The following is a 19,865-nucleotide window of genomic DNA, read 5'->3' on the forward strand; positions in this document are numbered from 1 at the left end:
ATACAAGACAGCGGCGCCAGTGTATCGTTCTATCGTTGTCTTGTATACATGCCAACGGCGGTCAAAGGGTTAAAGCTGTTACAGACGGCCGCACCGTGGTCTAAATATCTCTTTCTCGCTCTTACTTATAGCTTTCACACGATCGAACGTGCGATGCATCGCACCAAAGTCGAAGTCCGGTGCGGCCAACTGTAGACATTATTTCGTGGTTTAAGTGGAGTCCAGACGGGATGATCAAATGGACGGATTTGATCAGAAATGATCGGCGTCAATCTCCAATTTTAGATATAGCTGGTCAACCAAATCTTGTCAGTAAAAAAAGGCGCGAAATTCAAATTTTCTATGGGACGATATCCCTTCGCGCCTACATTTTTCAAATTTGCCGCCTTTTTCTACTGACAAGATCTGCTTGACCAAGTATATATACTTAGTGATATTTGAGCCCTCTTAATTAAAAAAATGCCCCCAAATGAAAATACTAGCGTCACACATTGGTATTCTTGCGTCCGCACCTTACCGGTAAAAATATATCTCTTTCTCGCTCTCACTTATGGGTGCTGCGCATCAGGGTCGTGGTGCGGTGTAGTAGAACGATCGTTCGCCTTCCGAAGGCAGGATAAATTTAATAAGCCCTTTACATGTATTGGTCTTCAATATATTCCACGACTCTACTTTTTCCACACAGACTAGTACAATATACATTACGATACAAGTGGGAAAAATAGGAAATTAAAACACGACCGAAGTGTTTTGAATAGACATTAGTTGCGAATTACTTATTCACACGTGTATCGTACGCTTTTCAGTACAAATTACTATTTCTAAAAATTCATTTCTAACTTATACTCTAGTTTCTAATACTGAGAATTCCATTTTCAAAATCATTTGTTTTGGAGATAGCGCTATTTGTCTTAAAGTAGCACGGTACTGTAAAAAGTGTAAAATAGAAGTGTGTCCCAAGCACTACGGTTGTGTTGTGGATGCAATAATTCGATTGGTGAAATTTGGGTTCGAAGTCCAACTTGGGACAATTCCGTACACGGCGGGAAGAAGTTGATAACTCGAGATATTCTACCGAAGAAATTTGAACTTAAAATGAAATTACATAAGGTTCAAATTTCTTCTATTTTTTCCCGCCAGATATCAACTTCCCGCCGTGTACGGAATGGTCCCATAGGAAAATAAATAAAATACACCTTTTTTACACAAGAGTTTAATTATCATGAAATGAAAAAAACATGCAAGTACATTTTTTAAATGTTACATTTTGTTATCTTTAATGGTGCCATTGGTATGCTGCTGTGGATGGGTTATACATAATAATAATAATTATCATTGTAACTATGTACTAACACTTAAAACTAAAAGTTGTTTAGGTGCCTGAATACGTTCCGACTCAAAATAGGACGGATCAATTATTTCTCTCCAGATTAATAAAAAAATGCACTAGCAAGCTCTTGTTTAAAAATGTGTCTGAAAAGAAAATAAAACGTAAAATAAAACTTCATAACACTAATTTAAAAAAAAAATGAAACAACAACAGGAAGTGTTTTACATTATATGCGTAATACTATATATTAGATTATCCCTAATGCGGCTGCATCCTTATAATATATGCCTTAGGTATCCTGTATAGAATCCGGCCCCGTGGTGTTTCAATGTACATTTAAAATAAATGTAGTCTTGGTTCTGATAAGTATTTTTGTCGACATGAAGATTTATTTATTGCTATTATTAAACATTTAATTTTGCGTTCGCTATGAATGATACCCACTTTTGCCAGCTTATAGGTATATTTTAATTCTTGTTTGTTTACCTTTTATGGTTATTGTTAGTTGATAATGAATTATGAAATAATAATCTGTATTTTGGTCCAGTCTTTGACGATTTCGACAAATAATATTATAAAGAGAGACTAAAGTTAGTTCTTTTCGTGTCACCACAGGACCGAATACTATGAGTCCTATAAAGTCCGAAATTGCCAAGGTATCATTAAATCACAGAATGCTATTTTTGAGATATAGTGACTAGCCATAAATTTATTTAACGATAATAAGTATCTATTGTCGATGGCTCCGAGAGATTTTCATATGTATCGTAAATAATGTAGTCACTACCAACAGCTTTATATGACACCAATCGCAATTTATAACAATTGTTTCGTCGACCAACAAAGATAATACTTAACACTTACAGGATTACTCTATCTAAAATATTTTCTAACAAAACGATCTGTTGTTTATTATGTAGATAAACAAAGCGTAAAATAACAATATGACGTTTTAGTTATAAAAAACACTTAAACCATCAGAGAGTACCAAAGTCATCACAGATTTGGAGAATTTCGCTCGCATCAGCACGTCTTGAGAATGCAAGGATTTATATCTCGTAAGGCCTATTGTAAGTACCAGAGAATTATTCATATTAAATTAAATAATAGAGCAGCATTTCTTTTGTTACGGTGTGTTAGCAGTGACTGGCTAAGATAGAACAGTAACCCCGGGGCGAAAGGTGAAACACTAAATATGGCGGAACAAAGGAAATGCAACACTATAACGTCTTGAATTTAATGTCCATTGAGACATTGTCTGTCGTGTATGGTTGGCTGGGCCTTGGGGAGAATAGTTGAAAAAGTCAAGAAAGAGAACCCGCATTCGAGTGCTCAAACAGATATTTAATATTTTAACAATTAAAGTAGGTACCTCACGCTGTCGAGCTTCTTTCTTAACATTTGCACCTTTAAGCATTATGAATATACCTTTCAAAAATAGGAGTTATTCGCGGATGGTCTAGAACGCAAAATGACTAGTGTAATATTTTGTCTATATCGCTATTAGTCTATATCGCAAACGGTCTAGCACGCAAAATGCCCACATTATTTTATCCGTTTTATCTTAACTTTATAGCGATGTCGAAGGAGCCCCGCTTCCGCGGGGCTCCGATCCTGTGCTGTTTAGCCTTCGGCCATTTGAAGGTACCTAACGAACCCAACTTACCTATGTAAAATGTGGTGATATAAAAAGTGGGCATTTTGCGTTCTAGACCGTTTGCGATGTAGACAAAATATTACTATAGTCATTTTGCGTTCTAGACCGTCCGCGATTGACCCAAAAATAGTCCTAAATTTTAAAATCATATAAATATGTACAGTCGTTATGTAAAGAAGGTCAAATGGTCGCATGTTATGTATTCCATTACGGTATAATACATGTAATTATAAAATGCTGTATGTACCATAGTTTAAAATACAACATCAAAAGCTGCCAGTACTTTATGGCTAAATTACAAATGCAACATTACTTTGGCAAATATAATATTAAATATTAACGACTCACTATTCATACGAGGCACTTAGTTACACAAAAAATAATATTTTTCATCGTGTTATATGTATACCACCATCAAAGTACTGGCAAGACTATATGATCGGAGGGTGCAAATAATCATTGTAAGGTGTAATAAATATAATCTTTTATAAACTTTAAATAAAAGAAATATTCCCTACCCCTTATCACGCCGATTATTTGTGTGAAACAAGAGAGACAGGCGCCTATTTTGATATTCAAAAAGACCCTGTACTATGCTTAAACTACGTGTCAACAAAACTTGCTTATATATATGTATACTTGCTAAGCACATGCAGTACAAAAACTAACAATACGTGGAGTTGATCTACAACATCAAATTTATAGCGATTCAGGATATTTGGAGTTCAAACAATTCAATGTTATACGGAAGATATTTCATACAGAATCATAGGTTGCGGCAAATTTACATGAATAGGTATTTTGTGTAGAGCGATATATGTAACATATTAATCATTTGGCTGGGTGCTATCATTGGATATTGCATAAAAGCTACAGTATAGTAGGTAAGCGACATACCATTACTTTCTTATTATCCTAAATAAGCTTCAGTAAAAAATAAATACACCAAACCAATCATCAAAATGTTTGACAAGGATACCAGTTTACATAACTCCATCCTGCTATTAAATATAATATGTATCAGATATCAGATGCCAATATAAATAAAATTAAGTTTTCTGTCATGTTTTCGCGTGGAACACTAAAAAGCACAATCTCGTTATTGGTATACGAAACGATAACTACACACCAAATAACTTTCCAATTCAATCTTTAGCTTTCACATAACTAGAAATTGTAAATTAAAGAACCACACCATTATTCATACTTGAAAATTAAAATACTGGAAAATACACAACATTATACACCGTGTTCTTATTGAATTCGGTTAACTTCGAGGTATGGTTAAGTACGTTTAAGAGAACTAAATGGCATAATTAAAAAAAAAATCTTTTTGTTGAAATAAAAATTAAGTTTAAAAAGTAATACAGTATAGCATATAGCGTTGTTGTAACACGGGCATTACGTTTAACTCAACCAAACAATTGAAATCTGTGACATATCAATGTCATTTCGAACATCGATCGACCGAGACTGTACTTAAGTTTAGTAGCAAATGTATGAACTCATTCTAAACACTAATCAATATGTAAACCGGCTCTAAGGCAAGTGTACATGCTTGTAGAGGCCTTATAGGAAAAAATAAATTATTGATTATCTCCGAAATAGAGTTAATTAGAACATCGGTGTCTTTGAGAAAGTTACTTGATTTAAGCTCAGAAATGCACCCTTGAAATTAACGGAAATAAAAAAAAACACGGTGTATAGTGTGATTTTGTATGTTTTAAATAGATTGACTCCTGTACAAACTTTATTGTCGCTTTCAGCCATTTTATCGATCATAATACGACATATTAAGCATGTATTCCATATATTTCGAATAAGAATATCATCCCATTGTCGTCATGAGGCTTACAACTGCAATGCGAATACAATGCAATAAGAAGGCAGTAGCCTAATACTATCGTGTATTAGCGATATGTGTAAGGTCGACACTAACCTTTTTACTTGACTCATAAAAATGTACCTATTGATAAGAGGAGATCTTTTGACAACTCAGTAATTTTCAATATCTTGACAACAAGAAAACTTATCAATAAATCGTTTTCCTTAACTAATTTCAGAAGCAAAACAAGCATATCTTAACAAACGAAAGCTAGATAAGCGGCCGAAGCCATGACGGCCCTCCGGCAACGTCAAAACAAATTCGATAAAAAAATACTTTCAGACGCACAATCACATGATTTTTCGGAACACTTTGTGGTAAAAAAAACTCACACAGATCAATCGATTACTATAATGAGGTACACCGGTAGTTTTCTTACGATTTAAGGACCAAATATTGGGAATTGACGCGTTGATGTGTGTTCAACGAATAGAAGCGACGCTGGAACAAGGACCACACAAGGACACAAAGGACCAAAGGCTTGATTTTATTTTAAATTAATTGTAATTATTAGAACTCCAACGGTTTTTATTAAATGTAAATAACTTACAAAGTTTTGGAATAGACCTTTTCAAGTTTTAATAGTGTTATTGCAGTTGTTTACCTTGGTAAATAAACCACAAGTCATTAATATATTTATTGTGTTCAATTATGCATGGTATTTGAAACTTACTCCATAAAATTTACGATTGACAGTTGAATTCAGTCACTGGAAATTATGAATACTGTTCAAATAAATTTAAATTGGATATATAACCAAATAGTCCACGTTGCCAGCGCCCCTTCTAAAGAGTTTATTCTCGTATTACGCCGCATAAAAGGGACCAAGCTACGCTTTACACTTACACAGCGATTTACGCTTACTGCATTATGAATAAATGCTCTTAATTGTTAGAGGTATCGCTGCGTAAAGGAGCGTCCAGACCTGGCGAATGCGCCGCTAATCCGCCATTTGCAGCTCACATGCTACACAAATTGCGCACTACATAAGTATCGTACTACACCGCGAATAGCTTCATTCGCGGAGCGTTCGGCAAACCTGGACTATAACCGCGAAAATCGAAGTTCGCAAATTGCGGGCATTTTTCTCTGTCACTCTTATTACGCCTTCATTAGAGTAAAAGAGAAAAATCCCCGCAATTTGCGAATTTCGGCCTGGACCCACATTTAGGCCCCTTCTATACGGAAAGACATTTGTTTAGGGGTTTTACTTGAAGTGTCCGAGTGTGAATGCGTCCATGACTTTGGGCGTGTGCTCGTCGATGCCGATAATGTCGAGGACGCCCTCGTGGCTCCCGTCGGTTGTCGCGACGCGGTGCGACGCTAGCGACATCACGATAAGCCTAGAAACCAAAGTTAGCTTAACTTTCGTATAAAAAAATCGCTAGACCCATAGCTCACTCTTATTCTTGTGTACCTTTAACTGTACACTCAAATAAGATTGAACAATAAGTGAAAAGCGTTCAATGCGGATCAAACCAAGACCAATAATAGAGGACCTTAAAAATGAACTATAAGATTCCCATAGTGCGAAAATTAATGATCTTGAAGAAACCTGGAATCAGCTTGAGCTGCACTGAAGCGATGAAAAACTACGCATAATTGTTTCCTGTCTATTGAGTCCTGATTGAAAATTTAAAAAAAAAATGAAAAGACAGTTATTTTACAAAATTGTTAGATTTATGGCAAAGTCAATACTAATTGATACCACTTAACTAACAATTTTTGAACCTTATTGCAAAGACATAAGGTCCATACTGACGACCGTGATCTTAGAACTTCTCATTCACACTCGCTTGGTTGTACGTAGAGCGAGAGACAGTCATATGACCCCGGTCCTCAGATTGGTTTGTGGCTAGGCAACTATAGTACTTACTTGGCTGGAATGCAGCGGAGTGGCCCCATACATGGCAAAACATCTCGGATCTCCGAGAGACCTCCCCGAGGTTCTACTCAAGAGGTTTGCTGGGATTCCTCGAGGAGCTGGGCTGGCAGGACTAGCCCACCCCTTATCACGCAAAATAGGCGCAGGACGTCGAGTTGCGGAAAATTGCCAGTACTACAATACAATACAAATACTTACTTGGCTTTCGCCTCGACCGCCGCCCTGTAACGCATGAGCGCCCTCACGGGGCAGTGGTCGGGGACCTCCTTGCCCGGCGCCGGCGGCGGCCCGAACCTGCCCCCCGCGCCCCGCCCGCCCCGCTGCTCCTGGTCCAGCTCCATGTACCGCGTGGTCCGGTCCACCATGTTGATAAACACGTCGTACTTGTTCTTCTTTTTGGCGGCCCACTCGATGGGCGCGTCTAGTTGTACTCGGCCGAGGTTGGCTTTCTGTTGGTGGTAAGTTTGAAATTAGGCACACATCTTATACAGGATGTTTATTTAGTCACCAGGAGCCCGTTTCTCAAAAGCTTGTAACTTGTAATACAAGCGGATGTCATTTTTTTACAGCTTTCGTTAGAAAGGGACTTCCACTTGTATTCCAAGTTACAAGCTTTTGAGAAACGGGCCCCTGCAATAATTTACGGGGTGAATATATAGGTCATACTGAGCAACTTTTACGAGGGGACCAACCCCGAAATAGCGGAAAATTGGCTATTTAATACATTTTGGCTGTCTTTTCTATGGGAAAGTAAATATTTTTTTCGCGATTTCGTGCTTGGTCCCATAGTAAGAGTTACTCAATAAACACCCGGTAGACCACACAGAGCCAGTATTACGCAAGGCAATGTTGTACAAAAATATGAACAAAAATTGTGACAAACGTCCTGCTATAAAAAGGGTAGAGATACCTAAATTTGTAGGGAAAAGAAGTTCAGTTAATAAGATTATGTTTCAGACTATAATTGTATTTTTAGCATTAGAAAGAACTTGAAAGAAGGTAAGCGATCTTGACATGTCTGTTAATTGAGAAACGCTTCTTAAAAATCAATAACTATTACTTATGAAAGCAGAAGAATATAAAAGATCGTATTAGACTCATAATTGTTACATATTTGCCGTAACTTATTTTTAAAATGTGTTTTTCAATTACAAGACACATCAAGATTGTTTACCTCTTTACTAATCTAAAAAAACGGACTATAGTAAGTGTTCGTTTGTGTAAGTGTGTACCCTAGGTGACTCCTGACCTTTACATCAATTGTCAGAACACGGCTTATCCCTAAACAGGTAATTAAATAAACTATAATCGTTAAGCCCTCTTGCGCATGAGAGGCCTGTGCCCAGCAGTGGGACATATTTTGGCTGGTATTGTTTTAATTTATTTATTTATTTATTTAAACAAAATTTATACAATTTGACAGTATAAACCAAATCACTGTACAATTTAGAGTTAACTTATACGTTACGGTACACAACACTTTACAAACAGTTTTATAAAATACCACTACCATCCATCGCCTCGCAATACCTAAGACGGATACTACATACGCATACACTTGCCCATCGACTTGCAAACAAATCACATTTCAGCCGGCGTATTATGGATAGCTTTATCCATCTTTATCCACGTGATAAAACAACAGTCACTTTTTAACACCACGGGATAGAAAGTGACGGACACCGTTTTATCACATTGTCACGTAGACAAGAACGACCATCATATACGCACAGGAGCCCATGACAGAAGCGCGTTCAGAAATTTTAGAGCGCGAATGAGAGGAGATTTTAGATGTGCTGCAGTACGCCTTGCTGGAACTGCAAGAAGGTTATGGTGTCTAGGCCTAAGTTCCTGCTTGGATAGGAAAGGCACAGAGAGCTTCACTTTCTGTGCCACTAGGTCAGGGCAGTCGGAGTTATATATTATTATAATAGTTTACCCTGAGATTGTACTCCGCCTGGTCGATAGAGGCCGATTTCTTGTCGATGTTCACGATTTGCACGCCTTCGTCCGTGAACACGGCGAGCTTCACGTTGTCCTCGCGCTTCAGGATCTGAAGAGCCAGTATGATAGCTGAAACAAGAAAACAAATAGTACAGTCACCACACGGGATTGTTACGCCCACAGACAAAACATCCTCTAGACTGAGATAGTCGCGCTACCCCCTCTGCCATGCATACTCCATGTACGAGTATTTTTACTCCATGTTCGAGTCGAAAATGTCTTTGTGTGAAGTCCGTGTCTTTGAACGGACCAATCACGGCACGGGACTTCGCTCACCTCGTCCCGCGCACCCCCGCATTTTTGGCATCATCGGTTGCATGAAATAATTGCTCTAAACTCGATCTAGAGGATTCCTAGTCTATGGATACGCCATTTAGGGTTCTTGATATATTGGAAATTCAAAAGCGTAGGTATTGAACAATCAATTTAGCTGGGAGCCGAAATGGCCCAACAATCGCAGAGCGTGATGGTATAATATTATCTGCATTGTAGTTGTTTAGAAATATATATTTATAAATGGGGCACTGAGGGCACTTGATTCTGTTCTTCTATGTGAAAACGGTAGACATGCGCGAAACAGTGCTTCGAAATGTGATGCTATATCACATCACTTTTCCGAACACGTAATGGTACACTGAGATATCACATCACTCATCACTCGAAACATGACCCGACCGTGAAACAGCGCTCGGGCGCGCGGGAGATGGCCACATTACAGCTATCTCTTACATTGCACAGCGCATCTACAGCACTCTAGTGATTCTAGGCGTTTCGGATCCGTATCGGCGATCGATCTATTTATTACGCGTTGCGTTTTGTCACCTTTATGTGAAAGATTTTTTGTTAGTTATTATAAATTATAAAATAATGTAATTATGTAATATGTATGTAAGTTTCGGTATTGCGAGTATTCTATAACAATGCGTACATTTTGCTCGCTTTGGTTCTGTCTCCGTAAAGTGGTTCATTTATAGCCATTTTTTTTTAATAGGTCAATCAAGTTAAAGTCACCAATAGTCCGTAAAAAAGTCAAGCAAACTATCAAACATTTCACAACAATAATAATAAACGGTTTTCTTTTCGTCAAATTCAAAATCGCAAATAAATTACTCCATTTGACCGTGTCCTTCTTGTATTATAAGAAAAACATTTTAAGCTCTACGCGGACGCATTAGAGTTTTAAATCCATTGCAGAAAATCATATTTATAAAAATATTTTAGTGAGTGACAACTTAAACCGCGGCGATCGGCCGAGCGGCCATCCGAATGGTTCCGAAGATAGCCGAAAGCATCGCAGAGCGAGAGCGCGCGAGCACTGAGTGCGAGTGCGAGCGAGATAACAAAGCAATGATGGCATGGCATGGCGAACAAACATGACACTATCACAAGTGACATTACACATTACGCGCTCCGTGCGTAGACTTGAACTGACCGTTCATGTCGGCGAGTCAATGTATTTGGAATTGAATCCATTTCGCGCGCTTCGGCCGGTCGTTGGCGCTCGCGCGCTCGGTGCGGCTCGCGTGATGCGTGATGTTTGAAGTACTGGTTGATTTCGCGGAGAGATACGTAATGCCATATTACGTGTTCGAGAGATATCTCATTTGTGATATTACGAGCATTACTTACACATGTCTAGAAAACGGTCTTAGAATAACGACAATAGATATTTATAGATTTTGGAATAAATGTAGAATGACGTTAATTCCGTTAATGGGCCCGATTCAGATTTTGAAATAGACATCTATTAGATATCTTTTAGACATCACCAAGATACGATAACGATATGTTTAAGATCTAACCTGTCAAATTTGACATTTGCGCGATTCTGGAGATACTCTTGAACGATTTCCACAGGATATGACTTAGAGATCCAATTCACATCTAATAGATATCTTACTCTATCTAACGTAAAAGTGACATTGGTTGCCCAAATTGCGCTGCAAAAGAGAACCAGTTGATATCTAAACTATAACGTATCTAGAATGGATCTAGTACGTGTCGTCTCTTGTGAATATCTTGAAGTTCGAATACTGCAGAATGTAAGTGACACAATTAATAAATTCCATCGCTGTCCATGATCAAAATCCTCTTCGAGGAAAACCTAGTTTAAGGCATTAGAGAAGCCAAAAATGGAAGATAATGTTTTTCATACGGTGCTATTTTCTAATTTAACCTCACCAACCGCTGTTTTTAATAAATTTCGAATCAACATGTTGCCAACATGCCCCAAACATTCTGCCAAAAGTAAACAACTAAAAACGAAACGAACGTTAACGAAATAATTATTTTAACGAAATAATTATTTAACGAAAATATGGATGAATAACCGGCACAGAGAATAGATAAGTTTGGAAAAAAGGTTACAAAAGAGACCATTGTAAATCATACATTAGCCCTTAGGAATTGGCTTAAGCCTATGATGCATGTTATCTCATAAGTTAGTGTTAAGTATATTGCTAAAAAAATTTATACCCTTACATTACAGGGTTCCTGTGGAACTGTACTAGTAGTTTTTAAGAACTGTATAGTAATATGAGTGCAATAAACAATTCTGATTCTGATTCTGAAAAAGAATGTTACCGGCATGTCCCGGTGTGACGTGTTTATTATAGAAGCACTCGGCGAGCAGGTGTTTCTTGCACTTCTTCTCGGCGTCGCCGTCGCCGGCGGCGCTGACGGGCGCCGGCGCCGGCGCGGCCTTCGTCGGGGTGGCGGTGGCGGTCGTCTTGCGACCCTTCTTGGGTAGCACGAAGTTCTTGCAGAAGTGGCGGCCTGTGGGTAAATGTTTGAGGGTTACGTAACAAATACAAACTGTATTAGAAAGTGTACCATTTGATTTCGTTTAATGACGCATTTTATTGATATGATTAAAAAAAATTGCCTTCCCAGTTCTTTCAGAAGTGTTAAATGTTATGTTATATGGAGTGCTCCACGGCTACACTTAGGTAATAACCTAAAAAAAAGTTGAAATTACACATCTTGAATGGTAGGAATTAATTATTAGTGACGTAAAACAGTGAATATAATTTGAATAGTTTCTAGACAAAACATATTTTACTGTCAGACACTATTTTTATAAATTTTCTTGCTAACTCGTAGCGTTAGGGCTGATTTAGACGGCGCACGCACTCGCATGCGATTTTAGTTACATTGCGGACTGTAGGTTACGTCAATTTCAACCGACCGATCAAAATCCGCAATGTAATGAAACTTGCATCGTCTAAATGAGTCCTTACCGAGTTTAATGAAGTGTTGTTTACCTTTAAACATGTGCGGTCTCATGTCCATAGTGATAAGGTAGCGCGCCCCAGTTTTGGGCGTGAGCGACCAGGTCATGTCCACCAGATTCGTTAGTGCGTTCAGCACGGCTTGGTTCGGGGGCTGGTCGATGCCTGCAAAGTTACTTGGTGTTAAACAACTGTAGTTTAAAGATGTATTAAATATATTAAAAACGGGTCACTCACGTATTTTAAGTCGAAAAACGCTCGACATGTTTTTAATATATTTAATATGTCTGTGTCTCACGGAAGTTTTGTTATTAAAGTTTAAAGATGAACTGGAATCTTGAGGAATAATAGGGATTTAAATATTTCAATGCAATTTTTTTACATACAATGTTCCGATGTTTCATGCTCTAATAGTACATTATTGTCGAGGCTCGGAAGTAGCTACTTGCAGGCTGAGGATTCGTTTTAAACGGACGACCTTGGGAGTCCGTTTAATTGAATCCGAAGCTAGCAAGTAGCCTTCCAGCCGAGTCATATATAGTGCTTTTCTCAAAAATGGTGCAAGAAATATAAATATCATAGAAATATTTTACAAAAGCAACGTTGCTACGTATATATTTTCACAGAAGAAAGCCCTTGCCGCCTTTTTATTTTTTTAATAAAAAAATAGAAGTGTATTTTTCTGCCGAAAATACGCCAATCTATTTGAGACAACTAAATAGTCGCGGTACTAATCATCTGTTTGGCTGTTTAAAGGGCCTGTGCCTTCAATTGATATGGCCATTTCAACTTTTAAAAAGTTTGGAACTCGACAAATAATGGAATTTGTATGCAACATTGCAGTCACAAAATCGAGACTGCAATGTTTTTAACTTTTTAATTTTTGACTGACCATAAACTACGCGTTTCGCGACCTATTTTTTAGACGGCAAAGTCGACTTTGCCGTCCATTTTTGAGAAAAAACTCATCCCGGCCATCGGAAATCAATGGCACACCGGCCTCCTTTCGAAAGTGACTAGAAAAGGATTCGAGGTAAAAATCGGCAAACCTTCCTTGTGGTAAGTAAGTAAACACTTTATTACTTACCTTTCCTTGTGGTTTTGCGTGATCCGATTAATTAGCAAGAAGTATAGAGTATAGACATACGTTACTTACCCCAATGCTTGACCTCCTTGGGGTGACGGCGGGTGACCGACCACTCCCAGAGCCCGGTTTTGCTGTCGAATATCTGGCGGGCCCGGCGGCGTCTCTCTTTCTCCACGGCCACTTTTGCTTTCTCGTGTTTCAGCGGTCTGTAATAAGCATTGTACTCAATTATATGTACACTTACCCCCTTATTCATAAAACTTAGCAACCTCTTTTTATAAGGGGCCATCTAGTCTTACCAAGTTCAGGTAATATTGAACAGAAACAACTATTACGCCGATAACTTGATAAGCTGTCAAGTTAAACCCATTAACCTTTTGGACGCCAATGACCGATATATCCGCACCGCAGGTCCAACGCCAAAGACGGATTAATCGGTCATAGACCACAGAGCAACATAGACCTGCGTGCATATGCACACTTCCGAGTGACAGCTTTTGTGTTTGACACGGCGTCGAAAAGGTTAAAGACTAACCCCCTTATTCATAAACGTTTACTAAAGTTGACAAGCTGATAATAATCGTTTGTCCCTTTCCGACGTATTGGTATGATGGAAAGGGACCAACGATTATTATCGGCTTATCAACTTTAGTAAACGTTTATGAATATGGGGGTAAATTAATTTACGTCTCACATTTGGGACTCGACTTCGAACATATATGTGCGAACGTCCATATACACTATACACATCCATAATGCTGTCAAGCGCACGTGTCATTCAGGAAATCGGGTAAAAATTCCGAATGTTTGCAGCCGGGGTTCATCGTTCGTACATGTTTACCCAACTATACATATGACATGTGTCCCTATGTTTGCTTATATTACACGATAACAGTATAAACCAACCTGCTCTTTCTTTTATAATTATTCAGCGTGATGTACACCTCGATGGGCGTGACCTTGGACTTCTTGATGACGTCACTGTTGCTGAGCAGAGACACCAGGATCGCGGTGGTGGGCGAGTCGCTCGTGAGGAAACCCATATTGTGCACGCGCTGCACGTTGTATAGGAGATCGCTGAGCTCCATGTGTGGGAGCACTGCGTCCCACACCTGAGTAGATAGTATGGTTATAGTACTCTTAACCTCTAAAGTCCCACGATCTTAACTACTACTAGTATCAAATTTGAGTGCCAATTTTTCTTGTATAGAATAGAAGGCTTAAGAGGTGGTAAATAAAATTGAGAAAATGATTTAAACTGTAAAATTGCGCTGAGAGTTTACGTCTAAGTTCGAGTTTGCGTCGTTTGCATCTAAGATTACCAATACATACAGTATTACTGAATCGCGATTAGAAAGGGATTGAGATAGCTGTCAATCCATATTGATTTTGACGTAAGTGTATGGAAATCTGTTATTTCTAATCCCTTTCTGAACGCGGCATGATAATACAACTATAGAGTTATATTTTAGGGTGGCACAAAAATACATTTCACAAATTGGCAATTAGTGTGGCATATTGTTAATAAATTTAACACACTTTTTCGCTTTAACAGCTTAAGGAGTATATTTTGAAGATAATACGTTTTGTTTCAGTTAAACGAAGGTAGTTGTAATTTTTAATGTCATTTATCAATAGATGTATGCGTAAGAAAAATATAGCTAAAATTATTTATCAATATATTTTTAGGCAATCCTTATCACCACATTGTCGTCTTCAGGCTCCATCATCAGTTTGATATAAATTGTAATATTTGTTTATAGCTACACGTACACACAGACAGCTGAACAAATAAAGCTAAAAAAAAAGAAAACAGCATACATCCTGTGAAGTCAGCAAATGTCCGGGTATGTGGTCAAGCGTGAACCGATGTTGTTCGACCATCGCGGCCGCCGCGACTGGATCCTCACAGTGCCTCAAGTCCTCCACCTAACAACACAATATTATTTTTAAGCAAAATGTGCAAATTATGTTTATAGTCCTAAACAACTTGTTACACTCGGTACAGTCAGCAGCTGAAGTTGCTAAGCGGGCGAGGTGTTTTAAATTACCTTGACACGCTCTTATTCTTTTAACAACAAGGTTGCGTCAAGATCATTTTGAACACCTGGCCGGCTTAACAACCTCTGCTGCTGACTACACAAAAGGGTCTACATGAAATGGATCGCCTCGCAAGCACATTATCGCGTGGTATTTTGGTCTGTAAAGTCGTGAATAACCCAAGGCATCGTGGCTCCGTGTGCCTCGTTCTGTGTGGACCCATATACGCTTCAAAAAATATTAGAACCTTATTTAAAAAAAAAATAAGCGCCACTTGCACCATCCCACTAGTCCTGGGATAACCGGTTAAACCATTAACCAAGTGTCATATTGTACTGGTAACCATGTTAACTCCAGGTTTAACTGGTTAACTTAGGGCTAGTGGGATTGGCGAGATTGCGGAAGAGTACTTCGGCGTTCCTGGGACCTCGCCATATAGCAGCGAGGCGGCAACAGAGGGGTTTTGGTGGGTATACCTGGGGTCTCATTAGCCCACAACAGGGAGTCCCACATAACCATCCCGGCCTGTCTCCGCGCCGGGTAGTATGCGTAAAGCATTTCTCCTCTTAAAAAAAAAAGGCTAGTGGGATAGTGCAAGTAGCCCTAAGAAAAATTTTACCTTTTGTATATAGTCGAGCACAGTCTTTGTCTGTTCGTGGTCGGCGGCCAGTTGCTTTGCTTTTTTCAAACCGTAGATAGCGTATTTGATTACCGCGTCGCGGGCTGGAATATCGTTTGTCATTAAAAAAACATATTTCATAAAATAGTCTACGGTAAATAATATAATATCATTAACCCTTCGTATGTCTAAGCACCGATCAGTGCGAACGAATTTAAACCTATTGTATTAAACAAAGGATTTTAATTCGAACGCACTGATCAGTGCTTAGACAGATGAAAGGTTAATATAACGAAGTCACATTGTGCTAAAGTGGCAACAAAAAGCCAACACACACATTTACTATATTTTGTAAAGGTGCTCATACGAGCCGCTAATTATATGGTGGCCCTTATCATGTGAGCCACCTGAAGTATGTACCAGATTAACATTCGTGCATTTACATTATATCTGGATGTATATATTTATGCATACACTAAAAAACCGGGCAAGTGCGTCGGACTCGCGCACGAAGGGTTCCGTACCATAAAGCAAAAAATAAAACGGAAAAAAATGCAAAAAGAAAACGGTCACCTATCCAAGTACTGACCACGCCCGACGTTGCTTAGTCTTCTTCTAGTCTTTATTTTATTCTGTTTTTACTATTTGTTGTTATAGCGGCAACAGAAATACATCATCTGTGAAAATTTCAACTGTCTAGCTATCACGGTTCGTGAGATACAGCCTGGTGACAGACGGACGGACGGACAGCGAAGTCTTAGTAATAGGGTCCCGTTTTACCCTTTGGGTACGGAACCCTAAAAACTGTATGGGACTTGATAAAACTTACCTTTATCATTTTCGTCGACCTTAACATGGCTCTTCCTGAGGAGGGTGTTGTGAGAGCGGCCGTGGCGAGCCTTCACCCTGGTGAGTTCCTTTGCTAGTTCCATGGTGTCCTTGGAGGTGTACCATGACCTGACGATCTTGCACCAACCTTGGCCATTTCCTGTGTATAATATGCTTTTATAATACAGGCGTTATTGATAGTATCCATCCGAAACTTGGTTCAAAATGTTACTTGATAATTTCAGGGGATTAACCAAAACTAGCTAAAATAATGAGTCATGACATCAATCTCTACAGGTACAAGAAAATCTAACATTTTTTAATAAGTTTCCGTCCATTATGTTTAAAATAGATACTTGATTGAAAACCTTTAGGATACAGAACATGCCATTTTCTAAAGGCAATTTATCAGTGGGTAGGATCCATAGAACTATATTTTTAACACACTACATATCTTGATCACCTGATTTTGCATCTAAAAGGAAAAGTAATTTATGTTGCTCACCTATTAAGCTCTGCCAATGTAATTTAAATAAACTATGTACCTGTTTTCAATAGCCTTGTGTATTTGCAAAATAGCATCATCTGTTCAGGAGTGTTGCAAATTTGTCCAACAGCTTTGTAAGTAGCAGCTTTGACATCGGCACTTCCAAGCAATAGGCACTTCGTGAGAGCAAAAGCAATGGTTTCAAATCTTGTGTACCACCCATCTTTGTAAGCCTGTGTGGACAACATTAACTACTGTCAGAGAAGTCTCACAGTCACATGGTATTAATACTAATCCTTCAACATTGTAATTAGAGATGCAACGGATAGTTGTTTGGCCGGATACCGGATACCGGATATTCGGCCTGACCATCAGCCGAATATCCGGTATCCGGCCGCCGGATATTCGGCCAGCTGAACTATACCTACATTTCGGTTTTTCAGGTGCGCATTCTGCAGATTTGACCTGTTTCCTAGAGAACTTTCGCGCGGACTCATTTCTAGGTTCGAAATGAGTGCGCGTGCAAGTCAATGGAATTATTAAATTGTTTTAAAATAATAAACAAGTACGATTATGACCATGTCTATTTCTTAAATCCAATCCGGTATCCGGCCGGATAGTAGGTCACTATCTAGTAAAATCATGGCCGGATAGGCCAGATACCAGATAGTAACCGGATATCCGGTGCATCTCTAATTGTAATATCTTCAAGCACTAACAGACGGGCGTACATAACCGCGACTTCGGTATGGTCCGAAGCCTGTTCCATGAAGTCGCAGATGGTTTACCATACTTTCATTAGGATGCAGCTACGAGTAAAAGCGAGAAAGAGATAAGCTGATCGGACCAAGGTAGCGGTCCGTTAAGGCACATGGGCTAGATTACTTGATTCCTTGAAACCCTATCCTGAAATTGATTCTAAAACACCTAATTATGTACTAACAATAAAACACTCAATTGACAACTGTCCTAGGCCTTACTGAGTCGCAATAATGCTTAGGATTGATTAGTTTAACCGCGTCCACACCAGTTTAAAATTGTCTGCCTCTCTATCACTTCATATTCGAGCAACAGAGGCAGATAACGTTTTTAGATTTGATGTAATTATGATGTAAGCGTTTAAATCCAGTTTCAAATTAAATAATAATCTTAAGTAATGTATCATAATTATCAAATTAATTTGGTAATTTGCTCAATTTAATATATAAAATCAATGTTTGAAAAGTTACCTTTAAAATTACATCCACAACTTCAAGATTATTGACTCCATTAGCAAGTGCCTCATCAATTGTTTTCAAGTTATCAGCTTGAAAGTATTTTTGTGACGTCCAGCAGCCCGGGTAATACTTGGGGACCTCATTTCCCGTATGAAGGAACCTTGTCAGCTGATTGCGGAGTTTCAAATCAAGTGAAGGCGTTGGTGTTGTCATTGTAGCCTGTAATTGTAAAATCTTTTGATGTTTAAGAATACAAATTATTTCATGTCAATAAAAAAAATACTAAAAGTAATGGTCAGTTAAGTAGCATGCAGTTTTCATTTGCATTTTTAATACATTTAGTTCTATAACATTTGCATAATTACATATTGTTCTACATCGTACATTCTTATGTCAAAAAAAGGATTAATTGTCAGTTGTAAGGTGTTTTAACTCTAATTATGAATACTTTAAAAAAAAGGAATTTTATCAAATACTTATTGCATAGATATTTAATAACAAACCAAAATCTAACCAAAATATTTTTACTAAGTTATAAAACATACCATGTGTGTTCAGCTGCCTTCACTATTTTTGTAAATATTGATAGCGAACACTCATCTAGACGCAATAGAACTGTATCCTAGTTTAATTCTAGTGCTGATAAATTATTCTTTAAAGGCATACTAATTAATGCAAGTAATTTTATCGACCTAATAATCACATCTAATAAAAGACCGTCACAAAACATTAGCCACTGGAACGTCGAAAGTGGGTACTTTACAGAACGATTAGAAAATCTGGGTTGTCGTATCACAGCAGTCTGGAGCGCCGTAGCGCGCGGCAGAGCTAACACTAGAGGTTAACGCACGAGAAAACTATTAATTTTTTGCCCGAATTCAAGCGAAACATGTGCCACAATAAGATTGAGGATGTGGCTACAAAAAACTGACAATGGACGCTGCTTTCCATAACCATCAAATTGAGGATTTTGGACATCGTAGAAGCTGTAATAAAAGAAACTTGATTAGATAAATAATTTAATATGTTAACTTACCTAAATTCGTCTGGCTAAGTTCTTGAAAACAAATTTATCTCGAGAACTCAGCTCAGCGGTGAATAGGGCCTTAGTTTCTTTCGTTCCGTTCGTGTTCGTGATACTTTCTTTTTTTTAATATTTAATATTTTTCTTTCATATTGCCATAAGAAAAAAATATTTGCCAAAAAATTTTTATTCCTCTTTGGTTAGTTTGTATCAAGTTTGTATGGAAAACATTCAATTAATTTATTTGACACAATATGCTCATAGTTTCTACGTATTAATTTTCTTGTGACTTAGTAAACAACCAAAGCTATGATAATCTTAATCAATCTTAATAATTATAGTTTGTAAAGGACTGTCTCATTTCAAACATAGACAGAGAGAATCATACTATCTTTGTCTTACACTAATACCCAAAAGAAAAGGATGAGAATAGTTATAGTGTTCTTATTTACTGGCATATTTGGTTTGATCATAAATTCAATTGCCGCTTTGTCTTGCAAACTACATGCAACCACAATTTAGCGTTATATTTACTCGGAGTAATTAACAACGGAGACGCCATGTCTAAAATT

General features: G+C 38.1%; 1 protein-coding gene across 1 annotated transcript; it reads right to left on the bottom strand.

The window, feature by feature from the left end:
- Positions 1 to 1,245: 1,245 nt before the first annotated feature.
- Positions 1,246 to 19,423, bottom strand: LOC134678633 (uncharacterized). Its single transcript, XM_063537279.1, has 13 exons — positions 19,306 to 19,423; positions 18,282 to 18,488; positions 17,111 to 17,285; positions 16,567 to 16,725; positions 15,738 to 15,841; positions 14,900 to 15,007; positions 13,985 to 14,190; positions 13,148 to 13,284; positions 12,025 to 12,156; positions 11,345 to 11,536; positions 8,697 to 8,830; positions 6,956 to 7,206; positions 1,246 to 6,215 (listed from the first exon to the last, which is right to left on the bottom strand). The coding sequence occupies exons 2-13, from the start codon at positions 18,480 to 18,482 to the stop codon at positions 6,080 to 6,082; spliced, it is 1,935 nt and encodes a 644-aa protein (XP_063393349.1). The 5' UTR covers positions 18,483 to 18,488; positions 19,306 to 19,423; the 3' UTR covers positions 1,246 to 6,079.
- Positions 19,424 to 19,865: the final 442 nt, after the last annotated feature.

Source organism: Cydia fagiglandana, chromosome Z (assembly GCF_963556715.1).
Source record: "Cydia fagiglandana chromosome Z, ilCydFagi1.1, whole genome shotgun sequence".
NCBI lineage: Eukaryota > Metazoa > Arthropoda > Insecta > Lepidoptera > Tortricidae > Cydia > Cydia fagiglandana.

Excerpts from the sequence above, each read along its gene's own strand:
- LOC134678633 (XM_063537279.1), bottom strand. The coding sequence starts at position 18,482 with ATGACAACACCAACGCCTTCACTTGATTTGAAACTCCGCAATCAGCTG. Across the intron at positions 14,191-14,899 it reads ATTTGCTGACTTCACAGGAT|GTGTGGGACGCAGTGCTCCC; the intron begins GTATGCTGTTTT and ends CTATCTACTCAG. Across the intron at positions 13,285-13,984 it reads AATTATAAAAGAAAGAGCAG|ACCGCTGAAACACGAGAAAG; the intron begins GTTGGTTTATAC and ends TGCTTATTACAG.